Source organism: Zootermopsis nevadensis, unplaced genomic scaffold (genome assembly GCF_977971745.1).
Source record: "Zootermopsis nevadensis isolate Lab colony 2312 unplaced genomic scaffold, Znev_1.0 Znev_ptg000003l, whole genome shotgun sequence".
NCBI lineage: Eukaryota > Metazoa > Arthropoda > Insecta > Blattodea > Termopsidae > Zootermopsis > Zootermopsis nevadensis.
This window is the reverse complement of record NW_028259135.1, coordinates 16398619-16425297: the sequence shown is the minus strand read 5'-3', so window position 1 is coordinate 16425297 and position 26679 is coordinate 16398619. Positions and strand designations below refer to the sequence as shown.

General features: G+C 37.0%; 3 protein-coding genes and 1 long non-coding RNA gene across 16 annotated transcripts in view; 2 read left to right on the top strand and 2 right to left on the bottom strand.

Annotated features, from left to right (window-relative positions):
• Positions 1 to 363: 363 nt before the first annotated feature.
• LOC110827873 (putative glutamate receptor) lies at positions 364 to 6613 on the top strand. Its single transcript, XM_087359456.1, has 6 exons — positions 364 to 1371; positions 2070 to 2370; positions 2725 to 2914; positions 3861 to 4072; positions 4597 to 4781; positions 5520 to 6613. Exons 1-6 carry the CDS (start codon positions 364 to 366, stop codon positions 5697 to 5699), a joined length of 2076 nt encoding a protein of 691 aa, XP_087215582.1. The 3' UTR covers positions 5700 to 6613.
• On the bottom strand, positions 6382 to 19017 carry Pbp45 (proximal sequence element A Pbp45). Of its 5 annotated transcripts, none has more exons than XM_022060075.2 (5): positions 18852 to 19017; positions 17674 to 17799; positions 10375 to 10556; positions 8565 to 8673; positions 6382 to 7113 (listed from the first exon to the last, which is right to left on the bottom strand). In XM_022060075.2, the coding sequence occupies exons 3-5, from the start codon at positions 10552 to 10554 to the stop codon at positions 6581 to 6583; spliced, it is 822 nt and encodes a 273-aa protein (XP_021915767.1). In that variant the 5' UTR covers positions 10555 to 10556; positions 17674 to 17799; positions 18852 to 19017; the 3' UTR covers positions 6382 to 6580. The 5 variants fall into 5 exon arrangements, with proteins under 5 accessions (XP_021915767.1, XP_021915770.1, XP_021915769.1 ...); XM_022060078.2 differs by having other exon boundaries at positions 10375 to 10532; positions 18852 to 19014; XM_022060077.2 differs by lacking the exon at positions 18852 to 19017 and adding an exon at positions 18706 to 18840.
• LOC147875008 (uncharacterized) lies at positions 14288 to 25776 on the top strand. Of its 2 annotated transcripts, none has more exons than XR_015538058.1 (2): positions 14288 to 16207; positions 23737 to 25776. It is a non-coding gene; the product is annotated as an uncharacterized LOC147875008 (long non-coding RNA). The 2 variants fall into 2 exon arrangements; XR_015538060.1 differs by lacking the exon at positions 14288 to 16207 and adding an exon at positions 20739 to 20794.
• LOC110827874 (sodium channel protein Nach) overlaps positions 19351 to 26679 on the bottom strand; it is a 47932-nt gene continuing 40603 nt past the window's right edge. For 5 of the 8 annotated variants that reach the window (XM_087359185.1, XM_087359197.1, XM_087359181.1 and 2 more), the window contains 7 exons: positions 25775 to 25920; positions 24539 to 24668; positions 23756 to 24035; positions 23210 to 23266; positions 22602 to 22776; positions 21640 to 21740; positions 19351 to 21302 (listed from right to left, as the gene is read on the bottom strand). In XM_087359185.1, coding sequence (XP_087215311.1) covers positions 21079 to 21302; positions 21640 to 21740; positions 22602 to 22776; positions 23210 to 23266; positions 23756 to 24035; positions 24539 to 24668; positions 25775 to 25920 — 1113 coding nt within the window. In that variant the 3' untranslated portion in view covers positions 19351 to 21078. The remainder of the gene's footprint in view (positions 21303 to 21639; positions 21741 to 22601; positions 22777 to 23209; positions 23267 to 23755; positions 24036 to 24538; positions 24669 to 25774; positions 25921 to 26679) is intronic. The other 3 variants (XR_015537991.1, XR_015537995.1, XM_087359208.1) reach the window with 3 other exon arrangements.

Genomic DNA, 26679 nt, shown 5'->3' with positions numbered 1-26679 from the left:
TTATAGAAGAAATAAATATATTACTGTGGAAGTAGATGTTTTGAACACAAGAGGTAAATTTGTCATCGCCCCATGAAGACGTATGAGGGAGTGTGTATATAGGCACTAGAACTGTGGCCTCTTAGCTCTTACGAACGTTTTTAACCTCTTGGTCACACAGTAGTGTCTGGGACAGGACAATATACAGTAAAATGGCAGCCATGATTAGCTTGTATTTTAATAATTGTTCTTAGTATAAATTTAATTAAAATCCTCTTACTGGAAACGTTGCACAAAAAGAGCGGATAAGAAAGACATTCAACTTATTCATTTGTTATTAAGAACGCATAATAATTAACTGTGATTCTTTTATCTTACAGCAACATGAGTGTGAAGTTGATTGTTCTGTGGATGTGCTTCTCGCATGCCACTGGGAACCCCCCGTCATTTCACGGCGATAACTCGGATGGAATTGCAGACAGCATTGGTTACATGACAAAACACATAGTGCAGAAGCACTTTTCACACAGTTACTGTGTGGGGCTCATCGTCGAGAACGGAGAGATATTGAAACATATCCCGACATTCACGTCTACAATTGTAGTCGACATTTCTACGATATCAAAAACCGTCAATAGTAAAGAATTTGAAACCACTCAAGAGGAAGCTGGAGTATTTGATAAAACACTGGTTAAACTGTTAGATCAAGGATGTTTATCAACCATAATACAAGTTTCTAATCCAAAATTGTTGGTGGAATATTTGTATACATCATCGCGAAAGTCTGAATCACGTTCAAACAAACGTTATCTGTATTTGCCGCCTTTTCACAACTCAGGGACTTCAAATTACGATGTTCCTGGCTTATTCAGAATGAAAGAAATGGCTGTAATGCCTGATCTTGTGGTAGCAAAAGTAATCAGAAAACATGAAATTGCTTCTGACACAGATGACGTAAATCAAGGACACAACAGTATTAGACAGCGAATCCCTTATACAAACACGTCTGACAGACGTCTTTCTGGGGTACAGCGACGGGAGAAAGAAGGAATTGAAAGGTTAAGATACTCGCGTCTCAATTGGTATGAAATAGAGGTAGTGACTCACAGATTCGTGGGATCAAATCCTGGCACAGAAGTGTGGTTAGACACGTGGATACCCGGAAAGGGTTTTGCCGAAGACACTGTCTTGTACCCGAACAAGATGCGAAACCTCCATGGCAAAGTGGTTCACTTGGCCGCAGTACCAAATTATCCGCCCTACACCATAATCAACATGAAAACCACCCCACCTGTGTATGACGGAATTGAACTCCGTTTCATCAAAGACTTTGCACGCCATTTAAACTTCACCTTCAGTGTGATCACTGACGAAGTGAACTGGTGGGGAAAAGTAAGCAGAATGATTTTGATTGAATGAATGGTGAACAGGGAAGGATGTGCAAGCAGTTGTGGGGTTCCTGAAGGCACTTCATAATATTCATCACCCATTTTCGTAAACGGTCTTTACAAAGACAAGTCCAGTTGAAGCACAACTCTGCACTTGCCTAGATAAATTTGCTACTGCGTACAGCAGATCATGTACAGTGCAGACTTCACAAATAGGGGGCAGCACTCGCCATCGAGATACTCACGCTTCAAAGTGTTGTCGATCTCATTATTTAATTGTCAGACACTGGACCTTTAATAACTCCTAAAGCAGAATCTTCCTTGAGAAATTAACAGTAGCTCAGCTAGTCAATAAATTCTCCGTTCTTTATCAAATTTTGTTTCATACCCACGTTAGCAAGAGTACATAAATTTACATAACAATCCCTTGAAATTGTCTATGGCAGTGTTTCAATAATAACACATTACACAGCCATGCTTTAACCTGTTGAAATGCTTTCTTCAGATTTTCAACCTTTCCCCTTACAATTCATTGAAACCAACCAATTATTTTGAGATTATTTAACTAAATAGTTTACAGTTACATAACAGTGTTCCATAATTATCACATACATTCTTATAAATCATCAAACACCTGACCTTAAGCCTGAAGATTTCTATGGTCTACCTCTATCTCTATATCTAATCACGTTTTATCATCAGGTATGGCCAAATGGAACAGGAAATGGTATGTGGGGTAATGTGGCTATGGATGTTGCGGTTATGGGGTTTGGTGCAACATATGCATGGCTCGAAAATTATCCACACCTAGACTACAGCCTGCCTTACTTCCGAAGCTCTGTCCGCTGCCTCACTCCATGCCCTCAGAAGTTGCCTGGCTGGATGACCCCTTTGCTACCATTTACTTCAAATATGTGGGCAGCTGTCGGAATATCTATGCTAATTACATCATCATCACTATACCTTGTGACAAGAACTATAATGTCATTACCAGGTAAGTTCAATCCTCTGCATCCAGACAGGTTCTGGCACCCGAGTGTATCTAATTCATACCAGAAGTATTTTCCTGAAGGGTAAAGTGCAGCTGGGTGATGGTGATAACTCAATCTTATCAAGTGCTGGGGTCAAATATGAGTAGAAGCTATTCTCCCTTTCTCCCCCCCTCCCTCCCCTCCCCATACTTCCACGAGATGCAGCGAGACACCTTTAGCTTTACAATTTCAATATAACTGTGTCTTCATGCTAGACAATGCGGTCAGAAGCTCCCATGTCCAAAGGAGGACACCTGTTTCATCAGAATCCTAATACTTTTTCTGTTTTTAACTCCAATCAATGATAGGACCCAACAGTAAGCCACACCAATGCTTCTCCACAGTGACTGACGCCATTATCAGTTCAGTGGGTCTGCTCCTACTACAAGTACCAGATGAAGAAAGATCACCTCGATACATTCCTCAGCGACACTTGCTGGCATGGCTCATGGTGTACTTTCTGCTCATCAACACAATCTACAGTGGTGGACTAGCCTCTGTTCTCACTGTGCCTAGGTATGTGTGATACCACCTTGCATAAGTGTGATCAAATATAGACTGATGATTAAGGCAGCAAGTACCTCTCAAACACTGATAAACTTCTACCATACACAACAGTGCTATACCCTAGAAGACAGCCATCTTTAAAGAAATTTATATGTGTGAGATGCCATCACTTCCATGTAGCAAAATATTCCTTGAGAAGCTATTAGTTGCACAGCTTGTCAAGAAATTCCCAGCCTCTTATGGAACCTCAAGGTTCTCTAATATATTCACAACAGCCAACCACTGGTCTGTGTTCAGTCTGTCTACTGAGTCACCTTATTTATCAAAGAACCTCTCTAAAGCGGCCTCTTCCTTTCGTGTTTACTGACTAAAACTTTTTATGCACCCGAAAGAGTTAGAAAATATTTCTATCATGAAGTTTCCTGTCCTGGTGGTAAGCTACAGTTCATTCATAAGCTTTGGTGGTATGCAATGTATATATGTAAATAAGTAAATGTGCTGAAGTACATGATCGTTAAGTAACTAAACACAAAATGCACTGCGACTGAATCTACAATTATTTTGCTAGCATATTAAGTGTCACCTAGTTGGGTCTGAAAGGTGGAAAAAACAGCTGGTTATGGAATATTAACCCTTTGAAGAAAGAACTATCAAGGTTTTTCCTGAAAATATTATTAAACAAGTTTAATATTACAACACCACATCCTCAAACCCATGTAATTAAAAAAAATCCTTCAAAAGATTAAGTCAGTTTTGCAAGACTATGAAAGTGTGTACTTAAGCCGTTCATCCCTAAAATGTAAAATTAGAAACAAAAGCAATTCTTATGTCAATGCATTATGAACTTCCAGCTTAATTTGTGTTATATACTTTGTGCAAGTCAAAAACCAATGAATGGTTATTTTCCACTGCCAACAACTGAGACACTGGTATCTTAAATGCTATCCTGTTTCAGGTATGAGCATCCTATAAACAGCATAGCAGACCTTGCACGAAGTGACATGCTGTGGGCAGCAACTACAGAAGCCTGGGTATTTTCTATACAGGAAGCAACAGAGCCTGACTTTAGACGCATCACGCGCAATTTCCGAGTGATGACAGATGAGCAACTGCTGGCACGTGCTTTTGCAGGCGACTTGGCTTTTGCAGTAGAGAGACTTTTGGGTGGTCAGCATATGATTATGTGTGACACTCCAAATCCTTATTTCAAATTTCTATTTAAATTTCAGTAAACATTCATTTCAAATTTGCTTAATGCATATTTAGTTGGCAAAATACAGGAACACTTTTAGACTGTCTGAGTATGACTTTTAGTGAAACAAAATTTAGAATTTTCATGTCTGTCCAAAGTGAGAAATGCATAAACCATTTTAGTTGGAAACCCTAAAAAGAAGAGACACGTTAAACATGTAGGCACAGATGGAAGGACAATATTAAAAAATATCTTAAAGAAAGAGGGGTGTAGTTTTCTTACATAATTGTATAAGAGGAATTACTCCAAAATTATGTGCAATATGAACTATCTAGTGTAGAGCATTAGGGACTATTATAAGAATCATTATCTCTGTACAGCTACTGAACAACAACTATTAACATGATATTCCAAAAAACTGCACAACACCTTCAGCCATTAGCATTAGGTACTGCCCATATTCCATATGACTTAAAACTAAACCATCTAAATATTCCAGGAAACTTTGCCTTGCCACCATTTCTGAATGAGAAGACGGTGACAAATGTACGGGCAATGAGAGAGGACTTGTATTCAGGGTACTGCGTATTCAATGTGAGGAAGGCATCACCCTTTCTGGAGAGTCTCAATACACTTATTCTGAAGCTGCATGCAGCAGGTCTTTTGCTGAACTATGAGGGACAGGTACATTAATAAAGTTTAGGTACTATATGTCTATAACCTAAAATTACAACTACATATTTGTGGGAACAGCACAAATAGTGTAGCAGCTTGCAAGATAACTACAATTGTGTCAATGTTATGGGATGAAACAAGACTACAACATGTCTTTTGAGATCTGACTCAGAGCTTTAAATATGATCACAATCCATGCTACCATGTTCTTCCTTAAAATTAAAAAATCCGTGGCGTAACAGCTCCAGAGAGCCAAAGCCGACTAACTTGGCTGCTAGCCTCACGTTCACATGCCTAAGCAGAGGTGAACGATCATCCAACCAGATATGGGTGACTTGTGGTCAGCACGACGAACCCCCAGCCATTGCTAGCTTTCCTGACTGGATTACGCTACTCATTGTAGCTCCCCAATTTCCTCCCGATGCTGGGTTGGCACTGGTCGAAAGCTCATGAAAAAATTTCTTCTCCCCCGAGATTCGAACCAGCGCGCATTCTGTATCGCCGGTCCAAAGCATGATGCCTCAAACCACGCGGCTACGGCGCGGGACACCATGTTCTTACTACTTCACAGAATATTTTAACACTACAGTGCTGCCATACCGAAAGGTTAAAATAAACCAAAAATATATTCCTTTATACCACAATAATCAGAAATACATAAACTTGTAAGTAACCTTGTGAAACTAGGAATGATATATAACACCCATTAATTTAGTTGTAATTAACGACAGTCTCATCTAAATGCAGGTGGTGCAAGCATTCTCATCACAGCGCATGCAACTAATACTGGCACAAAACGATCAGCCCACGTCAGATTCGGGCCCTGTTACACTGCAAATACAGCACGTGCAAGGATCATTATGTTTCCTAGGATTTGGCCTCTTGATTGCTTCTTTAGTGTTCATTACAGAAGTACTTAAAAAGTAAAATTTATTCAATATAAACATCAACAACATTGTGGGACAATAATTTATTTCTTATTTCTGAACTTGTTCAATTAATGTCTTTGGCATATTTAAATGCATATTTTGATATTCAAACTGAAATGTTTACAAGTTCTCATATAATAGGAGACCGTAAATTTGTAACGTGATTTCTTCTAAATAGTTGATCTGATAAAAAGTTCCAAGACAATGAATGAGAAGGCATTCTAAAGCCATATGGATCTATATCTAGGGAAAAAGGGAATTTATTGGTTAGAGGTTTAATAAAAGAAATGGTGAGGAACAAAATGTTTCTTTTGGTAAAAATAGTCCATACAAAGCAGTATGGAAGATATTATCAAGAATGTTCCCAAAACAAAGACAATTGGGTATCTACTGAAAAGCGTTTTCAGCATGCAAGGATGTGGAAGGTGCTTGTGGCCTATTTGTATGTGCTTTTTTTTAACTTCGCCTGGAAAGAACCACAGAATCATTAGCCAATATAATCAGTAATCTGGCCAAGATTTAAACTGAGAATCTCCAGAATATATTACTGCTATGTCAAACTGCTTAGTGCTACTGCTGACATACATTTTCTGTAAATGAAGAATTCTTAGAGGGGATTAATACAGTATAACAACTATTACCATGGAATAGCGCAAAAGTGGTCATAATTGATAACATACTTTAAAGATGCGTGGAAATGTTTATTCACAGAAAATACAGATATGTTTTGACAACAGACAAAAAAAGCTCATTATATATAAGAGCCAAGGAGTAGGACACTATTGTCCCAACGTGACTGTGTCACAGTGAGGAACATTAAATGGGGATATTAGTGTGCACATGAGTGTTATACTTTGTAATATGAAAATAATAAAACGTTCATGTAACCTTACTTGGACCTGCGCCATAACACGCTTGATCTTTTAACTTCTTCCGATGAGATCCGATTGATTTCTGTGTGTCATTTTCATCTTTATGGTATGAAGTACCACCTGACATTGTCAACATTACCTTTCTAATATCATCTGCAACAGCAGAATTTGCATAGTTCAATAGCTGATGTGGTTTATCCCGGTTACTTGCATTGTTCAATCCACACTTTAACTTAAAGTACTTTTTACTGAGTTCATCAAGTGAACTAAGTAAGCCACTCTCCTCCAACATTAGTACCTCAGACCTGGGGGGTAGATCCTCATCTAAACCAGTATCATCACGTTCTAGATACTTTCTAATGCTTCTCTCAAGTCCATACTCACGTGGCATGGCACAAAAGTGGAATGCATTCTCTGTTAGCAGCTTGCTGAATATAAAAAGTGCATCATAATGTTGTTCCTCACGTAGCACTGCCATGAGACTGTAAGAATCTTGCCATTCCTTGAAATTTAGACGAATCTTCACAAGATATTCTCCATCTGCAAGTGGTGTGTTCAGTAAATAATTAACCCTAATAATGAAAACCATACAAATAATAAAATTATGGCTGGCTGTGCTCTGTAGCGCAAAGTTTAAATATATATATTGTGAACAATGAAACGCTCCCATGTGACAGGATGGAAGAAATAGCCTCTAGATATCAATGGTATCTATAAATATACTGAACACTTGAGGACAGCCAACATGGGGGTGGGACAGTGAGCAGTCAGTTTCTTGTTTGTTCAAGTCATCAGAATTCAAACTAGTACAGTTACAATACAAATTATTCCTCAGATAGAAACATGAAACAATTGTCAAAAATAATTCACCACTTGAGGAGCTACCCATTACAAAACTAAAAACCCCCTCTATATTGGACACTTTTAATTGGAACCGGCGAATATCCTATAATATTACATATCCACAATACCCTATATCTTGGACACCCCTTTTGTTGTAAGTTTGACAGGTGCACCCATGTTCTTAGCTTCGATGCTTTTATGGGAAATGTTTACAGTTAGTATTTTGTTGTTTTGAATTTCTGACTGATGAATGCCTCCTACCTGAGGATTTGCTTATGGTTGAGGGTGTGAGACATTGAACACATCACTGGAATGCAGTGAAAGTGTATAGTTATTCTTTTGTTAAACACCTCACTTTGTCAGTACTGTGCTTGCAACTGAGTTAAACAGTGTTAACAGAAATTGGAAAGGTATGCTTTCCCTCATAGTCAACCAGGAATGGTTGAAACTTTATTCGGATTGCGGCGAAAATTAGAAAGAGGATGGCGAATTCCAAGAGAAAAGCAAAAAAGCAGTGTCTTGTGACAAACTTTTTTACAAGAAATAAGTGACATCATATGTTGAGATAATGTCGTACGTACAATTAAAAAAATACATTCTAAACATTGCAACCATGAGAGTGGGTTTCAAAAGATTATTATTATTATTATTATTATTGTCATTAATTCTTAATTCGAGCAAGCCTACAGTAGTTAGATTATGTAAGTAACTAGATTACATTGTCGGTAAACGTGAAGTATTGGCGCCCTTCCCTTTGAGCTTATCCAGACAAGTTTAATTCAGTGAAAACGAAATTTGTAAAAATTTAATTTACCCTTTTGATTTCTCTTATCAGTAATTTCCTTTTTTTTGGGAAGGGCTCCATAATACTCTACAATTACCACATTGTCATTACACCACAATTTGAAAAGATGTTTTTCCCCTTTCCCGCTATCCTGGACACCTCTGTAAGTTGGAAACATTATTGTGGAACCGCAAGTGTCCAAGTTAGAGAGGTTTTACTGTACTAGAGTGATAAAAAATGTTAAAATAAAGCATAGTAATTTGGCATTTGAAGTCACAAGGGATTGAACCTGGGTCCCTGTGGTTAGAAGCCAGTAATACAGCCTGCCTGAACCTAACTGATGGTATGATCTGCTGTTGCTCACCTTCAATAGTTGGCTGCTTATAGTATAGTCCATACAGGAAGTACAGTCCACAGACCCTTGTCTGTAGTGGTTTTGGTGGAAGGAAGAATTCCTTTGCAATTTTCAGAACCTAGAATTAAGTGATACACCATGTAAATCCATTCTTGAGTTTTCTTCACTTAGGGTTAAATGTTTATGGTTCCAGTACAATTCTTTTATTTTCATACTGCAACCATAGAAGTACTACAGCTTAGATATTTTTGGAACATTTCTTGCTTGTCTTCCCTTGTGCATATGTGCATATATACGGGTTGTTAAAATGAAATCTATTTGCAGTGCCATGCACTGGAAGGTGATGGACCATCCCCAATATAGCCTAGACCTGTCACTCTGTAACTTCCACATGTTCATCCCCCTCAAAAAAGCATTAAAAGACCACAGATTTGGGTTGGATGTCAAAGTCCTTGTGATGCAGTCGTTCTATCAGTTGCCCGTTAAATTCTTTACAGAGAGAATCCATCAGAAGGTATATCAATGGGATGCCTGTCTCAGTACCTACAGGAATAGCTTTTAATGGCATCTACTCTTTTAGGTTTCATTTGAACAAGCTTCATAGAGATGTATTTTCTGAGTACCCCAGTAAACTGCAGAAAAGCAAATGTAAATGTCAATACACGAAAGTAAAGGTTTTAAGGTAGTGCCAGGAATGTGTGCAGAACAACACATTTCCAGCACTTGCTATAACTGGAATAAGTTTTATTTTGAATGTGCTTAGAATGTATGTTTGACACTTTGATTACTGATCTAAATCTCTGCAGGCTGTGTGACAAGTGAAATGATCAATTCTTCCACCTCAGATGTTCAGTGATTAGTAGGGATGCTAAAAATAATCTCATTGTATATGCAGTATTTAAAACTAATCCAAAGCTTTTAACATTTCACTGTGTGTTTTAAAATAAAACAGAGAAGTTACATAATAGAATAGCATTCATCATTCAATTTAAATGAATAATGGCTTTTAAAGACAGGAAACATAGCAATGCTGTACAATAAAAAATAAAAATTAGATATATGTAATATGGCGGCATCTACCAGTATTTGGTTCTCATGCACCATGTGTTTGATCAGGCAACAGAGATTTTTTTAATCCTATTAAAGGGGTAATCATCATAATGCTGATATTAATAATAATCCGTGGCGTAACAGCCCTCTGACAGCCCAAGCCGACTAGCTGGCTGCTGGCCTCACGTTCACATGCCTAAGCAGAGGTGAACGATCATCTAATCTGATACAGGGTGACGTGTGGTCAGCACGACAAACCCCCAGCCATTGCTAGTTTTCATGACCGGATTACGCTACCCATTAGCTCCACAATTTCCTCATGATGCTGGGTTGACACCGGTCGAAAATCTCATGAGAAATTTCTTTCCCCGAGACTCAAACCAGCGCACATTCCGTATCACCGGTACAAAGCATGTTGCCTCAGACCACACGGCTACTAGTAAAATGAAAATATCTTACAGCAGGATAAGCAATAATACACCTGTATGCAAGATTGGCTGTAGAGATCAAATAAAGAAAGGACGGATATTTTGCAACTCAACTACCAAACACGTCCCAATTTATTGCCTCAACACAGAAAATGTTAATGTAATTATTCTTGCAGAAACATACTATAAATTCACTAGTGTTTGCACTACATGCCTAGTTTCTTTTCTATGTATCACATTTTCTGAACATTTGCTCACTCCTCTTCAGTATTATCAGTTATACTTTACAGTGTGATGGGTTATTTATTTCTTCAGTAGACAGATATCACACATAATCTTACCTCTTCTGTGAATTCATACAGTTCTGCAAAACTCTCTCGGCCACAATATATGCATGAAAAGTGCATGTCCTGCCAGATTTTAACAAATTCTTTGAAGCGAACAGATTCTGTTGCTACAAACTTCTTCAGCAGATTATGGCAGTCAGTCTTGACACCAGCTGCAATGTAGTTAAGATTCATATCTGTAATTAAATTAAATATATCTCAAAAGTAATTAGTTGCTTGAAGCATGCATACATTTTACAATTTTTCAAAATATTTAAAAACATATCCAATGGGTACCGTGGTTCTTCCCTTTGTGGCAAACCAGCCACTCACCTCCAGCTAATGCAAAGAATATGAATGTACAGAGCTACACCTCCACTTCAAATATGTCTGCATGGTGTGGTACTTAATTAAGCACACGGAAAAACTACACTGCAGATACATGGATAAAAGTACAGCACTGGATTAAGATTCTCACACTATGGAAGAACTTTCTATCGGCATTTTCAGGCAGGAAAAAAACGACAAATTACAGTTTGTTAAATCAATGTCTCCAGCCTCCATTAAGTTAGCTACGGTCTGTTTAACTTACTCTTGGTTTAATCCTGACAGAAACACATTCGTATCCTTCCATGAAACATATTCTTTATCTGTTACCTAACTTAGAAGTAGTTACTTCAACCATAAATGCAAAGCTCGTAACACTTAAAGATTCGATTAAAAAGCACCGCAAATAATCGTTATGAAAACCAACACTATAATGCATTCTAGGGGCAAACAGCATTGCCAACATCGAGATTCATACAACCACAAACGAATATACATCATCCTGCACAGAAAAAAACAAATTGAAAATTCAACACTTTTTACAGACAAGGAGGCAACATGAAAGAGGTGCTGCCACCTTTGAACAATTCACAAGTTAACAGAGGATAAACGTGACATTAGCCCTGTCACGAATAAGCTTACCTACTCTTCAACCATGAAAATTCTCGTTCATCATTAAGACATGCTACTCATATACCATGAATAATTTGTAAATCCTGAAATCGGAAGTACCTTATGTCTCTACGGAACTTCATACATCTTTTGAGTAAAAATTAGTATGTGTATAATAATTTTCATATAACCTTTATCCATCAATGAAGATAAGTATTACAGCAAAAAGAGAGTTCCTGAAACATCACAATTATAATAAGCATGTGATTCATATCAATCAATAATCACCTTACTAAAAAAAATCACTGAACAATAAAGTGCTCGGATATTCATAAGGACTGAGGTCAGTTGAAGTTCGAAATAAAATAAATTCTTATCACACATATTTATAATCTTGAAGTGCAAGCAAACACCATACCCAATCCAACCAATAAGAAGTGCGTCTAGTACACTTTCAAGGTCTACAAAGTAAGATGCATATAAAATTTACGGCTATGCTAGTGACAAACTCAAAAAAATTATTCCACAATACACCAAATATTAAAATATGTCAGTGCTTAAATTACCGCTACCGATAATAAAGAACGCACGAAGCCCTAACATTGACTACTTGGTTGGCGCCACTGCGCATCACGGAAATTAAACGTCTGTGCAGGTGCCCCACTAACCTAATCTAACCCAAACAAACCAAAAGGGGGGTAATCTGGACCAGTGCAAAATGGCTTCCTGCGCACGAATTTTGGAAAAAGCGAATGGATGCTCAGAAATTATTGAAATTTTGTATGGACGTCGTGCCACAGGTAAGTTAATGTTATTCATACTCTATTATGTCTTAACGCTTTTTATAAATTCGCACGAAGGCATCAAAGTCGTGAGGTGGAGGGTGCGCAAAATCGGCCACGACCACTTATCAATAACGATATTACGCGCTCACACAATCCCCATATAACACAAATAGTGCTTATATGCGTGTAATACATCATATCACGTCTAAAATTACATAATGTTTCCACAAGAATTATTTCTTGCAAAATTTGATGCAGTGTAGATGTTGACGCAAATACGTAGCAGATTCATGCGTAACGATGACCCAATCTAACTCACTATAAATAAGTATCATGTAACGAAAGAATCGGAATAAACATACGTGAATGATACTACGTCATTTATAAATATAAATCGCATCACAAAAAAAACTGAATATAAATCTCTGGTACATTAATTGCAATGCTTGGTGGGCGCGGAATTCGTGGAGACCGTCAAACTTGTTGTAACATATTGCTGTCCTATGTCAAATGTCAACAAAATATATCGAAAATATTGCCTCACATTTACTCGAGGACACGACGTACAAACACAAAGACGCAGTCTACCGGAAAAATACGGAACCAAAGATAAGACGTACCACCTGTGAAGGCCTCAATGGAAAGAAATCAATACTTTCGAATGGCATCGAGGACCAATCAGAAGTCAGTCAGTTTTGATTCTGTCTTGGAACAGTCAGCTGGTGCAGATTGAATAGTCGCAATTAAAGTACGGTTGGAATTATTTGATTTCGGTCGGTCAGTATGAACGTAACTTTGTGCTATAGAAATAGAGTTCTTCGGGACCATTAACAAGATTAATTACCACCGTTCAATCACGTATTAACGGGTGCTACCTACAGTGAATCTCAGTGTAAGGATGTCTTCTCGGTGACGTGTGAGAATAGAAACAAGTGAAACACCAATCCAACATAACATGCAAGAATATGTGCGGTTCGCCACATTGAGACATACGACTTCAGTGAAAGGACATTTGCATGCTCAGTAAAGACGTTTGTACGAGTTAGTAACACGTAAATCATATACAGATATCGCGTATCTGCAGAAGCTGGACCTATGTAATTTGAGACCATTTATTCTTTATAACGATGACTGGGGTCACTGTAGTAATTACATGTAGTGTAATATAAAATTAAATAAATATTTTAATAAATTCTTCTTCGTGTGACAACATATATATTTCCACAATGAAATATTCAATAACATCATATTTAAGTGATAAGTAATTGGTGTACTTGCAATTACTGAAAGTATGTGTCCAATAAAATATCCATGTAAGAAAATTAAATTAGGTATGAAAGTGAAGACCAGAATATAATATACTTTTTAAAGTGACGGAATCGAATTTTTGAGTGTTTAATAATTTACAATTAACCACAACGAGCTCAAGGTGCCCTCACATGCGCACGTCATACGACTGCACTGCGCAACAACGTCTGCGCAGGTGCCCCACTAACCTAACCTAACCTAACCTAACCCAAACCAACCAAAGCGGGGTATTGTGAATCAGTGCAAAATGGTTTTCTGCGCACGAATTTTGGAAAAAGCGAATGGATGCTCAGAAATTATTGAAATTTTGTGTGGACGTCATGCCACAGGTAAGTTAATGATATTCATACTCTATTATGTCTTATCGCTTCTTAGAAATTCGCACGAAGGCATCAAAGTCGTGAGGTGGAGGATGCGCAAAGTCGGCCACGACCACTTATCAATAACGATATTACGCGCTCACACAATCCCCATATAACACAAATAGTGCATATATGCGTGTAATACATCATATCACGTCTAAAATTACATAATGTTTCCACAAGAATTATTTCAATAACATCATATTTAAGTGATAAGTAATTGGTGTACTTGCAATTACTGAAAGTATGTGTCCAATAAAATATCCATGTAAGAAAATTAAATTAGATATGAAAGTGAAGACCAGAATATAATATACTTTTTAAAGTGACGGAATCGAATTTTTGAGTGTTTAATAATTTACAATAACCACAACGAGCTCAAGGTGCCCTCACATGCGCACGTCATACGACTGCACTGCGCAACAACGTCTGCGCAGGTGCCCCACTAACCTAACCTAACCCAAACCAACCAAACCGGCGTAATGTGGATCAGTGCAAAATGGTTTTCTGCGCACGAATTTTGGAAAAAGCGAATGGATGCTCAGAAATTATTGAAATTTTGTATGGACGTCATGCCACAGGTAAGTTAATGATATTCATACTCTATTATGTCTTATCGCTTCTTAGAAATTCGCACGAAGGCATCAAAGTCGTGAGGTGGAGGATGCGCAAAGTCGGCCACGACCACTTATCAATAACGATATTACGCGCTCACACAATCCCCATATAACACAAATAGTGCATATATGCGTGTAATACATTATATCACGTCTAAAATTACATAATGTTTCCACAAGAATTATTTCTTGCAAAATTTGATGGTGTAGATGTTGACGCAAATACGTAGCAGATTCATGCGTAACGATGACCCAATCTAACTCACTATAAATAAGTATCATGTAACGAAAGAATCGGAATAAACATACGTGAATGATAGTACGTCATTTATAAATTTAAATCGCATCACAAAAAAACTGAATATAAATCTCTGGTATATTCATTGCAATGCTTGGTGGGCGCGGAATTCGGGGCGCACGTCAAACTTGTGGTAACATATTGGTGTCCTATGTCAAATGCCAACAAAATATATCGATAATATTGCCTCACATCTACTCGAAGACACGACGTACAAACACAAAGACGCAGTCTACCGAAAAAATACGGAACCAAAGATAAGACGTGCCATCTGAGATGGCCTCAATGTAAAGAAATCATTACTTTCGAATGACATCGAAGACCAATCAGAAGTCAGTCAGTATTTATTTTGTCTCGGAACAGTGGGCTGGTCCAGATTGAATAGTCGCAATTAAAGTACGGTTGGAATTATTTGATTTCGGTCAGTCAGTATCAACGTAACTTTGTGCTATAGAAATAGAGTTCTTCGGGACCATTAACAAGATTAATTACCACCGTTCAATCACGTATTAACGGGTGCTACCTACAGTGAATCTCAGTGTAAGGATGTCTTCTCGGTGACGTGTGAGAATAGAAACAAGTGAAACACCAATCCAACATAACATGCAAGAATATGTGCGGTTCGCCACATTGAGATATACGACTTCAGTGAAAGGACATTTGCATGCCATGAGTGCTCTGTAAAGACGTTTGTACGAGATAGTAACACGTAAATCATATACAGATATCGCGTATCTGCAGAAGCTGGACCTATGTAATTTGAGAACATTTATTCTTTATAACGATGACTAGGGTCACTGTAGTAATTACGGACGATGGTGGTCCTACAACTTTGGTAATCTGAATATTAACAACATACGCCGCCAGCGATAGAGAGGACGGAGTTACACATACGCTCTGATGACAGTGTATGAGTAATTCGTCGAGACGTGTTAATAAACTATGGCGAAATATCTTACGGCATGCACTGTGTGCTCAAGCGTGTACTATGTTTGTCACAGTAATACGTAAGAACCTACAGATTTCAGTGACCAACAGTAGCTAGACGAGAATAAATTTCGTAAAAAATTGCAGATGTATACTTATATATTTGAAGTGAATCGAACCTTTGTAATATACCCTAATGCTACAAAAAAATATTTTGTCACACATATTTATAATCTTGAAGTGCAAGCAGACACCATAAACAATCAAACCAATAAGAAGTGCATCAAGTACACTTTCAAGGTCTACAAAGTAAGGAAACAAAGTAAGATGCATATAAAATTTACGGCTATGCTAGTGACAAACACAAAAAAATTATTCCATAATGCACCAAATATTAAAATATGTCAGTGCTTAAATTACCACTACCGATAATAAAGAACGCACGAAGCCACTGCGCATCACCTTCTGCGCAGATGCCCCACTAACCTAACCTAACTCAACACAAACGGGGTATTCTGAGTCAGCAGAACATGGCTACCTGCACACGAATTTTCGAAATAGAGAATGGATGGTCGGAAATTATTGAAATTTTGTATGGACGTCATGCCACAGGTAAGTTTTTGAAATTCAAAATCTAATATGTCATAACTCTTTTAATAATTTCGCACAAACCCGTCAAAGTCGCGAGGTGGGCAAACGTGAAATCGGCCACGATCACCAAATTATTACACTATAAACACGTTATTGTGCTCAAATATGTTGGTGAAAAATTTAAAAATGGTTTTTATATGTGTCGAATAACATGAGAAGTCTGTAAAATTTAATGAGGGCTGAAGAATATTTATGTCCAACAAACACATAGTGAATATGCGCATCCAAAATCTTTCAATGTTCTTACGTAATGATTGGGGCATAAAATTCTTCGTACATAAATGTACAAGTTGCGAGTTAAACGACATATATATGGTACAGATGGCAGCATCCGTACCAAGAAGTTCCTATTCAAACTGCAGATGGCATGGTGTAGCAACAACATATAGAATACTACTGCTACGTAGATATTCGCCTACACACACAGCATACAAAATCAAGCAGATTGTAAATATTTTCATTGTGGTTGCTATGTGTGTCGAAATACATCAGAAGACCAATAAATTTAAGAAATGAGTGCAGATTAATTTTTATGGTGAAGATGCACTGTTGCTGGTCATGAACATTATTTACATTGATTCCTTGTGTTAGGTGTGATGTGAAAGAAAATGAGTCTGAAACTCAAACTTATGGAATTGATTAAGATTTTCTTACAGCCCCTGTACAGCACATAGCATGCACTAAGGAGAGTAACATTATACATGGTGAAATTAATGAACTATTAACATTAATGTTGATTGTAGCAAATAACGAAATTGCACCATTGCGTTACTAACTACAGATAAAGTTTGAAATTATCAGTCATTAGTCAATAGGGATAGTTCCAAATTCTTTACTTTGAAAATTGTTCGAATCCCACTTAGCATAAATCCATTCTTTAAATTTTAAATATTATGTAATGTGTACCAGTTATCATAAACAGTATTCCACCACAGCCTGGACTAATTTTTCTAGGAAAGTGGAAAATAACTTGTGGCCTTGGTAATTAAAAATTCATTCTACTTACTGTCTGTGTTACTGAAAAAACACAGACATATATGAATCTTACTATATGATCCTTTTCATAGAAAGGCTGCAAAATGTTAATGCAATGTACTATATATTATCAGCAAGGTGCAAGAATATACGTCAGAATCTGGACAGATATAAGTAGGGTTGTGTGTTACTACAAGACTTAAAAATACCCTCTCTGAAAATGCAAATCATCTGCCGTTGCTTATGCAGGCTGTATTATGTTAGTTAATACAGACTGCCTTCTGTGTTGAACCCATTTTCCTCCCTACAACCAGAACCAACAACTGCCCAGTCCAAATCTACTCCTGCTTTGCTTACAGTACACAAGATGGACTGATATTTCTCTAAATGTACTGAAGTGATGGATAAAGTAGGACCACCCATTCACCAAGTTTTCTAAAATAATTTATTACCTGGACATGTGTCTGCATAACAGCAAGTACCCCATCCAGTTTTTCAACCCATGTTGCTTGTGAAAGAAGATCTTCGTGATTAACCATAATCTGTCTCTTGCAATTTCTTGTCCAGGAGAGTGATTCCTAAAAGTATAAAACAACTGACTCTAAAATTACTGTACAGTTTAATATATGTACACTTATACAGATCAATGAGTCAGAGAATGTAGAAACTGTTTATAAAATTTTGTAGCCACAAGAAATTACTTTTATAAATAATATACACTTAAGATGATTGCTTTCTTCTGGGTTATTGTGCTGTGTAGTCTGGTAGATTTCCACCAATGCTTCAGAGGTCATATTGCCTCTGTAATCAGGGCAATGAATGCCTGATGATGTAGGCAGTATGACCTCTGAAACATTAGTGGAAATCTACCAGACTACATGGCGCAATAACTCAGAAGACAGCAATCTTCTGACTCACTGCTGTGAAAACCCCAAATCCTACATAAATATACACTTAATCTATACTACACCTCTGAATCAATTTATGAATCTAATTATGCTCTCCAGATCTGAGGTAATTTGGTCCAACCTCATTCCAGTTAAGTTTAAGTCTATTTTTCACACAGAAAATGTTTACATTTCATTTATAACAAACTTTTCTATTCTAAGCTAATATATGGACTATTTAAGCACTTTAACAAATCTGAATTAAAGTTCCAGCATGTACATACAACTGATGAAGATGTCTCCATAAGATATGTAACAAAAATTTGGACCTGATGTTGGAAAAGTAGTTACACAGAACCTTTATGATTTTGAATGAAAACTGTATTTGTGAATATAAGTTTGGCCTATCAAACCAACTATAGTTAGTTACATGTCTGAATATTTCTATAATGCACTGTCCTAGAGTATTAGACTTTATGGTTTTTAGGAAATGTATATGGTAGGTTGTGGCCACCTAAGATTTATGCTTCCCCTAAAGTTTACATGCTCTCTAAATTTTGTAATTATGTTAATATTAAGTGCACAAATTTCCCTTACGAAACTTAATTGTAGGTTGTAGCCTCTTCAAACAACAATAATTATCTTGAGCAGCTAGTTACACTAAATCATACTAATCAAGAAATCCAGTTATTCAACTAATAACTATTACATTACTGGTTACATTAACGGTGAACATAACGTACATCATCTGCCAAATGACACGAATATAATCACGCCACCATAACGGAATGGTTATGATGAATGTTCCAACCGATGTTTGGTTCTGTACATCACGTGGCTCGTCAACCGTTCGCGATTTCTTGCGTAATCTCTTGAGAATAATAATAGTTCTAGTAGTAGTTCTTGTGAATCGTGCCAAAAAGTCTTTATGTATTCTGTCAACTTGCCTTAGTAAAACTTATAGGGTTTAACCAGCAGGTCAATAGAGCAAAGACAAACACCGATAATCTAGCTGACGCACATTTGTTTTCATTGCCATCTATGAAGAAGTCTATAAAGCAGCTTCATACACGTAAACCACACTAACGTAATATAGACTTCGACAGCCAGTCGATATGATGGTCCACTACTATTCCATGTCAATCTCTCCTCCAAGCAAAATTTAAGCACCACTCCATCATTATTATGGTTGGAATTGCAGAGTATATACCTTTTTTGTAAGTCAAATTAATTTTCCACCACTTGCATGTCACAGTTTAATGTTTTATGTTCCTTGTTGCTAGTTTCCTGAGCAAAAACAACATTGCACCAAATATGCATGAACACATAAGTTACATTCATTACTATTGTTGTTACAAATTATGTACATAAGATTTCACCTTTGGTATAAAAGCAGATGACAGATAAAGACTAAATGACAAATGACATACCTCATGAAATATATGATTCAGGAAGGTACGAATCACAAGAATACAAGAACCAGCAAAGTCCACTTTTTGAGTTTCTTTAATTTTTAAGTTTCTTGCAGAGAGAATATAGTCCAATTAGTTGGTAGTAGACTGTGTTAGATAAGAAACAAAACTGCTTCACTTGTTTGTACAAAAATAAAACCCCAGTATATCATTGCTTCTCCTGAAAAATTTGTCAAAGTGGACTTACCTGGTACTTGCACCCAGGTCTTATTGTGCATCCTGTCCATGCACATAAATCTATTTCATACAAATGGTGACCATTTTTTTAAAAATTCAATCAGGAACAAACACACACATACTAAAAGGCTAGAATTGATGCTAAAATGTAATTTATAATGTCCTATATATTAAACTGTCACCACATAAAACAAATTAAACATTTTAAGTACATGTCCATAGCTGTAGCCATATGGTTAGCATCCCTGATACGTATTTGAGAGGTCCTGGATTAAAATCTCAGCTTAGAGACTAGCTATCCTGACCTTTTCACTATTTTTTCTAAGTACCTCCAAACACACTCATCACCCAACATCTTCATAACTGATATCTGTTTGGACATATCTAATAACCAGAGAATGGCTGTAAGGTTTTACATGAAACTTGGTATAGATGTTATGCCACAAGTGACTACACCAAGCTCACATTTTTTAACTGCCTACTCTCAGTAATACCAGCATGATGAATGCTTGAATTTGTGAGGTGGAATGACAATGATATCATTATCTATAATACTCCATGCATGCACATATATATTATTATATAAATAATTGATATGAAATGAACATAATTTTTATACCAGGTCTAGTATTAATTTGACCACAGTATTCAATAATTTGCATTAAATTTTGGCACTGTTAACTGTTTTTTTTTAATTTTAAAGTTATTGGTACATGTCCCTGATTTCTTGTACAAGAAATAAGACACAATGTAGCTTACCCTTATACTGACACTTACACTGGCAGTAACTAAACTGAACTTCCTTTACATTCAGGGCAGCCAACTGCCATGTCAGAGATGAAACTCCTACTTTTTACTGAAAGAATAATACCATCATGCTGTTTGGTCAGAGGTAGTGATAGACTGCTATGCAGCAATGGTAGATAGATGACTGGTACAGAAAGGCTAAAGAACTCTGAGGAAAACCTACTCCAGAGCCATTTCATCTACCATGAATCTCACCTAAAGTCCCCTTGAATTTAACCTTGCTCTCCATGGTGAGTAGCCAAAATTCAGCTTCTGAGCCATCAACTTTATAAAAGAATCATACCTAAATTGGATCAGTTATAACTGCCTTGTAATTCAGATGGATAATAGAGTAACACAAGATCTATGAAAGAACAGCACCACACGTTCTCAGTTTTCATCAACTGTGTTGTCACAAACTTGTGTTGTAGTTGATAAATATACACAAAATTAATGGGCTGTGATTATCAACTGTTTCTAATTCTGATTACTTCTGTAACAATAGCAACATTTTCAAAAGTTTTAATTTGTGTTTTCAAAAATGTTTATGTCTTGTTCTAGGAAAGAACAAATCAGTGTGGTCAGGTGCAAATGTTTTGTTGCTCCAGGGTAGCACTATATTTTCACGTGGGTGTTGTATGTGCAGGCGCAGTAGTGTCTTGGCTGTGGTAATCATCACAAGAGACAGCCGATAAAAAATTTCGAAGATACTAATTATGCTTCCGCCCATGCACAGTCCAAAAATTCCGCCAAAAGTGGCTGAAATGAGAAATATTTATTATTTTGGATAACAAACTGTGTACAACAGCACTGTTGTTCTGAATTATTACACCACGTAGACTATAAATAGAAACAAACATTTCAGAGAAATAGGGTTTAAACCCTGAAGATAGTGACTGCATGTTTCCCTGAAATGCAGGATTCTGCCTATGAGTCTACATGGTGTCATAACCCAGAAGAACACTGTCTTCTTCACCACTGTGAGAACTTCAAATGTCATACTATTCTGGGTATATTTTCATACATCTTAAACTTGAAGCACTTAGAAAAAACAGAGAAATTCATATTTGAAAAATAAGATATAGACTCTACTTACCAAACATAGCATCCCATGTCATATAAGCGTCACGTGCATACTTCATACATGTGATATCTCGGAAGAACACGTGCAATACACTAGTATTGGGAACATTTTTCCTGGAATGGAAGTAAATGCCCATAATCTCTTCAATACATACAGAGGTAGATTCTAATGCACTAATTCCTTGTTTTATAAAAATAATGCGGAAAAGTTGTTTCTTAAGCAGAAGTTTGTTAATGAGAATCAATTTCCCATTTCCATAATTAGAGAAAATGTGACCTGATATATATATATATATGCACACACACACAGGCCTATAATACAAACTATCTAGCTAAATTACAAAATATTAACTGATTAACTGACTGGCCAGCTAGCCAACCTAGCAAGCTCTGATCAATTAACCGATGAACAAAATACTAACCGACTGATGAAACATCGACTGGGTAACTGACTAACCTCATAGTACAAGATCTTCCTTGACAAGTTAATAGTTGCTCAATTGGTCAAGATATTTTGCACTTCTAAGGGACTTGGATATTCAGTATGATGTTTATGCAGGTTCATTAATATTCACAATTGCTTCTGAAAGATTGAATTCCTGTTCCCACCTTCACACCCCATCTCTCTAAGATTAACATTAATATGATCATCCTAATTATATACATGTTTCATCCTTTGAAGTTTCTTCAGTAGCAGAAATTAAATACTGGTACATATTTCTTCTTCTATGGCGCAACATCCCAAAGTCGAGCCTTGGCTTCCTCCCATGTGGGAGGTTTCTTTGTCTTTACTGGTACATATTTATTTATTATAATGAGAATTATCATGAAGAAGTATTAAGTCATGATGGATAGAAAGATACACATGGCTCTGAATGTTTTTATGTAGCAAGAATTCATTATGCAAATTTTTAAAATGCATCAATTACACATTCATAAAATGAGGAGGTTTTGTAGTTGTGCAAAGGAACTTACAGAATAGATTCAGATGGTGAAAACTTGGGCTCCAAGAGTGCAGTTTCTGTGTCAAAGAAGTAGAGCTTGTCTGTGCACTGGGGCAGACAGGTGCAGTTCATGCCCACCGTCTCATTTTGCCTCAAGTTCCTCCCGAATGCAGGAATGCCAGTTGGCTGCAACCCGGATGTTACTCCTGCATGACAGTCAAGAAATTACAACACCAAAATACTGAGATTAAAAAATCTTGACCTTGAGACCAACCAAGTGCTGGATTAGAAATGAAGCCCCTAACTTAGGACCACGGGTATGATAAAATGCTGAATGACTGCATGCCACATGGGGTAGTGACAGAAGACAATGGAGCAATGATGAATGATCCTTTGTTCACCACAAATGTTACTTGCAAATGCCTGAGATTCACCCAGGTCTTTGCAGTGGTCAAACATGTGTGCATGCTGAAGGAACCTTCTTTCAAAGAAATTATCTCACATTCTTGTCAGTAGAATCTTTGTTTCCACAGATCAGTCTTAATACTTTTTGATCAGGCCTCATATACTAGAGGAAGTATGCATTATAGACTGTGTTTCTTTTTCCTCTCAGGAAGAACTATGAAAGAAGATACTTACGTCTGTACCGCTTCAGGCAATCTGTGTCTAAGAGTGTACATACATGACTGCTTTCATCTGAAACGGAAACAAAATGTTAGAATAGACATATATCAGTGCTGTTCAGATCAATACAATGTATCTTAAAAATACAGGTTGTAGGAAATGGGGGATTAAGTATTAAAACTTAACCAGTAGGCCTTTGTTACCACATGGTGCTTAGAGACCGTGGAGCAAAGTCCGCAGCTAGTGGAGAAATTCCCAGTTCTTTATAAAACCCAATCATTTGTTACTATGCTCACAATAGCTGTCCATATACTGAGCCAGATAAATGTATTCCCCATCTTCCATCTTTTTTCCTAAAGATCCATTTGAAAACTATCCTCCTATTTAATCTTTATTTCAAGACACCCTAAGACCTGGAACCAATATGTGAAAAGAGAATAGAAAAAAATCACTAATGCTTTCTAGTGTTAACCTGTGAATGACAATTTACACAGTACATTTTCAAGCATTTATATTTGAATTAATCTCCTTTTTAATTCTAGTTTACAGGTAAATACTGACCGAAGAGTGGGTAGAAGAATGGTATGCAGCCACACTTTTCTTGTAACACCTTCATACGGCACTCTGTGATGCAGGTATGGTAGCTGTAATCTGGTGATGAGTGCACTACTGCTACCTCGTCATCGAACCAGCATTGGCGGTTTTCCACGCTGATCCACCGCACGTCATCCAGACTCTCGACAACCTGTGCCTCCAGCATCACCGTGACCAGCTGTCTGGGCTCCACTAAAGCCGTCTGCAAGCCCATGTCTGGATAGTCCTCTGGGTCATGGAACATTGCCTGTACCAAAGACATTGAATTCTGGTGCCACATGCAATTATGCTGCTATCACTGCGTAATTGCCGAAGTTTTATATTTTCATAGCAAATGGGGAATCCACAGGTAGACCCCTCCCACGCAGCTATGTGGAGAAACTCCCCAGTGATAAAGCCATAAGCAAGTCACACAGATACCAGAGAGGTGCCAGGTCACTGACTCCAGACAACTATGCAAAGATAATGTTCCGACGGAATACACAGCCTTCCATAACTAATGCAGGTTATAAGAGAGCATTCATAAATTAAAATCTGGAGGCAATAACTAAGAAAACATACCAGAGTTATGATGCTACGTGTACATTTCATAATTTGTTATAAACTATTATGCTGAAGACTGTTAAATAAAACTAATCCAGCTCTGAAAGGGTTGAAAGGGCTTTAACATGTGATTAAACAAATAGCTGTTTTTTAAAATATACAATTATGATTTTAGAGAACGGGTATTATAGTTCATATATTTCTCACCCATATTCCATACATGGGGCGCACCGGTGCAAAATATTCTAGCTGCTGTGTGTTCAAAATAACAGTTAGACCAGCGTGCTGCCCTGCACCATATGCATAATGCATTCCGCCCTGCTGTTCGCCTTGAATCCTTAAACAATAACTTACAGTAAGTATTATATATATATATATTAAATTGTAGCAAAAATACAACAAATGTAAGGTGATGTAGCTTATAAGTACAGAGACTTATTCATGACCAGGGTCCAATTCTTGGCGGGAACAAGAATTTTTCTATTTGCCACTGCATGCAGACTGACTTACCCCACTGAAGAGCCTTCCACTGGCCACTGTGACTACAGTTTGTTATGAAGTATTTTAATTAATTACATAATTAATTTAAGAGATTACAATATTTACTGAAAGAGAAAAATGCAAATATGTAGATGTCGCATAATTCTGGAATCAAAGACAATTTTGGAGATTTTTACCTGCTACAATATATGCTCAATATGTAAACCAACTTCTGCAACCCATCACTGACTCTAACCTCTACATAACAAAATGATTTGCACACATTTATCTTCACTCACTCACTCATAACTGTGACAGAGAGAAGATTTATATTGAAGATTTCTGTCTTCTGGGTTGTTGCGCTGTGTAGTCTGGTCGATGTTTACCAACGTTTCTGAGGTCATACTGCCGACGGAGGCAGTATGACCTCTGAAACGTTGGTTAACATCGACCAGACTACACAGCGCAACAACCCAGAAGACAGAAATCTTCATACTCATCGCCCTGATGACGGAGGCAGTATGACCTCTGAAACGTTGGTAAACATCGACCAGACTACACAGCGCAACAACCCAGAAGACAGAAATCTTCATACTCATCGCTGTGAAAACCTCAAATCATTTATATTGCCTGTGATCCCAGACTTGTATGGCATTCTGTGGTTTAATTACTGTTTTGTGGTCCATATAAGAACAACTTTTGTCAACTGAGACACAGTCAGTGTTCTGTGATGTTCAATGTTTAAAGTTACAGAATTTAGTTTTATGTCCTAAAACTTGTATAAGATTAGAGTAAATTATGTTTAAGAAAAAATCGAATTATCTTCTTTTTGTAATAAGTAGACAGCTTCCATATTTTGTCTATTGCTATTAATTAATATATCTAAACAGCATTTTCACATTATTCTATATTATGTATTACAAGTTTTTTAAAGAGCACACAAATAAAAAAATAACAACATACGACCTCAGTTTATCCTTCACGCCATTATAGTTGAAAGAACAGCAGATACCCATCACGGACTTGGATGTTTGAAATAATTCAGAACACTCACGATCATTATCCAGCCAAATGCATTTCACCAATATAGTCTTGCATGGTGGTGCCAACTACAAATAAACATCAACATATTTTAGAGAATAATCAGTTCACTTTGTGTGAAGCATAAACCAAACTCAGCTCTCTTTAGATAAATTCTTTAAAAAATTTTCAGAAGAATTCTACTTTAGATCAGAACCATCATACAGTAGTGAATGTAATGTCAGTACCTTCTGTAATTCTATAATTTACATTTGTGAGATTTGTTTTGATAACATGAGAGACGAAGCTTCGTGGATTCAATTCTGATCTCTTTATTAATGATCTCTTTTCTGTACTTGTTGGTTATCGGGACACATAACGGGAGAGTCGAATATCTGGAGTTGGAATCATCTCGATTCATATTTAGCTGAGTTCATGTGGCGGCGTACAAATGATAACGGCGATATTTTTAAAACGATTCTAAAATCTATAAGCGAATTTTGGCCTCCGGAGACAGGTAGCAACAACAATTAACATCTCATGCACATCCAAATAAAATATAATAATTTGTCATTTATTGAAATAAAATATAATAACTTTCAAGTATATGTCATTTATCCACACACATTAACCAAACCTAACCTAACCTAACCTAACCTAAGCTAAGCAAAGCTAACCTAACCTAAGGTAAGCTAACCAAACCTAACCTATTTTTTAAAGCGATGTGTCACGATAACCCACAAGTACCCTCTTTTCTAAAGAACTGCCCATATGTCATTTCACTATCAAACAAAACAAGTCAGTTTGTGTCCATCTTCAAGTAATAAAAATGGAAATATTTAAATGAA

Coding starts and splice junctions, on each gene's coding strand:
- LOC110827873 (XM_087359456.1), top strand. CDS start 364: ATGAGTGTGAAGTTGATTGTTCTGTGGATGTGCTTCTCGCATGCCACT. Junction 2,371..2,724: donor GTCATTACCAGGTAAGTTCA/ATCCTCTGCATC, acceptor ACAGTAAGCCAC/ACCAATGCTTCTCCACAGTG. Junction 2,915..3,860: donor TCTGTTCTCACTGTGCCTAG/GTATGTGTGATA, acceptor ATCCTGTTTCAG/GTATGAGCATCCTATAAACA.
- Pbp45 (XM_022060075.2), bottom strand. CDS start 10,554: ATGAATCTTAACTACATTGCAGCTGGTGTCAAGACTGACTGCCATAAT. Junction 8,674..10,374: donor TGTATGAATTCACAGAAGAG/GTAAGATTATGT, acceptor ACTTAATTCTAG/GTTCTGAAAATTGCAAAGGA. Junction 7,114..8,564: donor TAAGCAGCCAACTATTGAAG/GTGAGCAACAGC, acceptor CACCACTTGCAG/ATGGAGAATATCTTGTGAAG.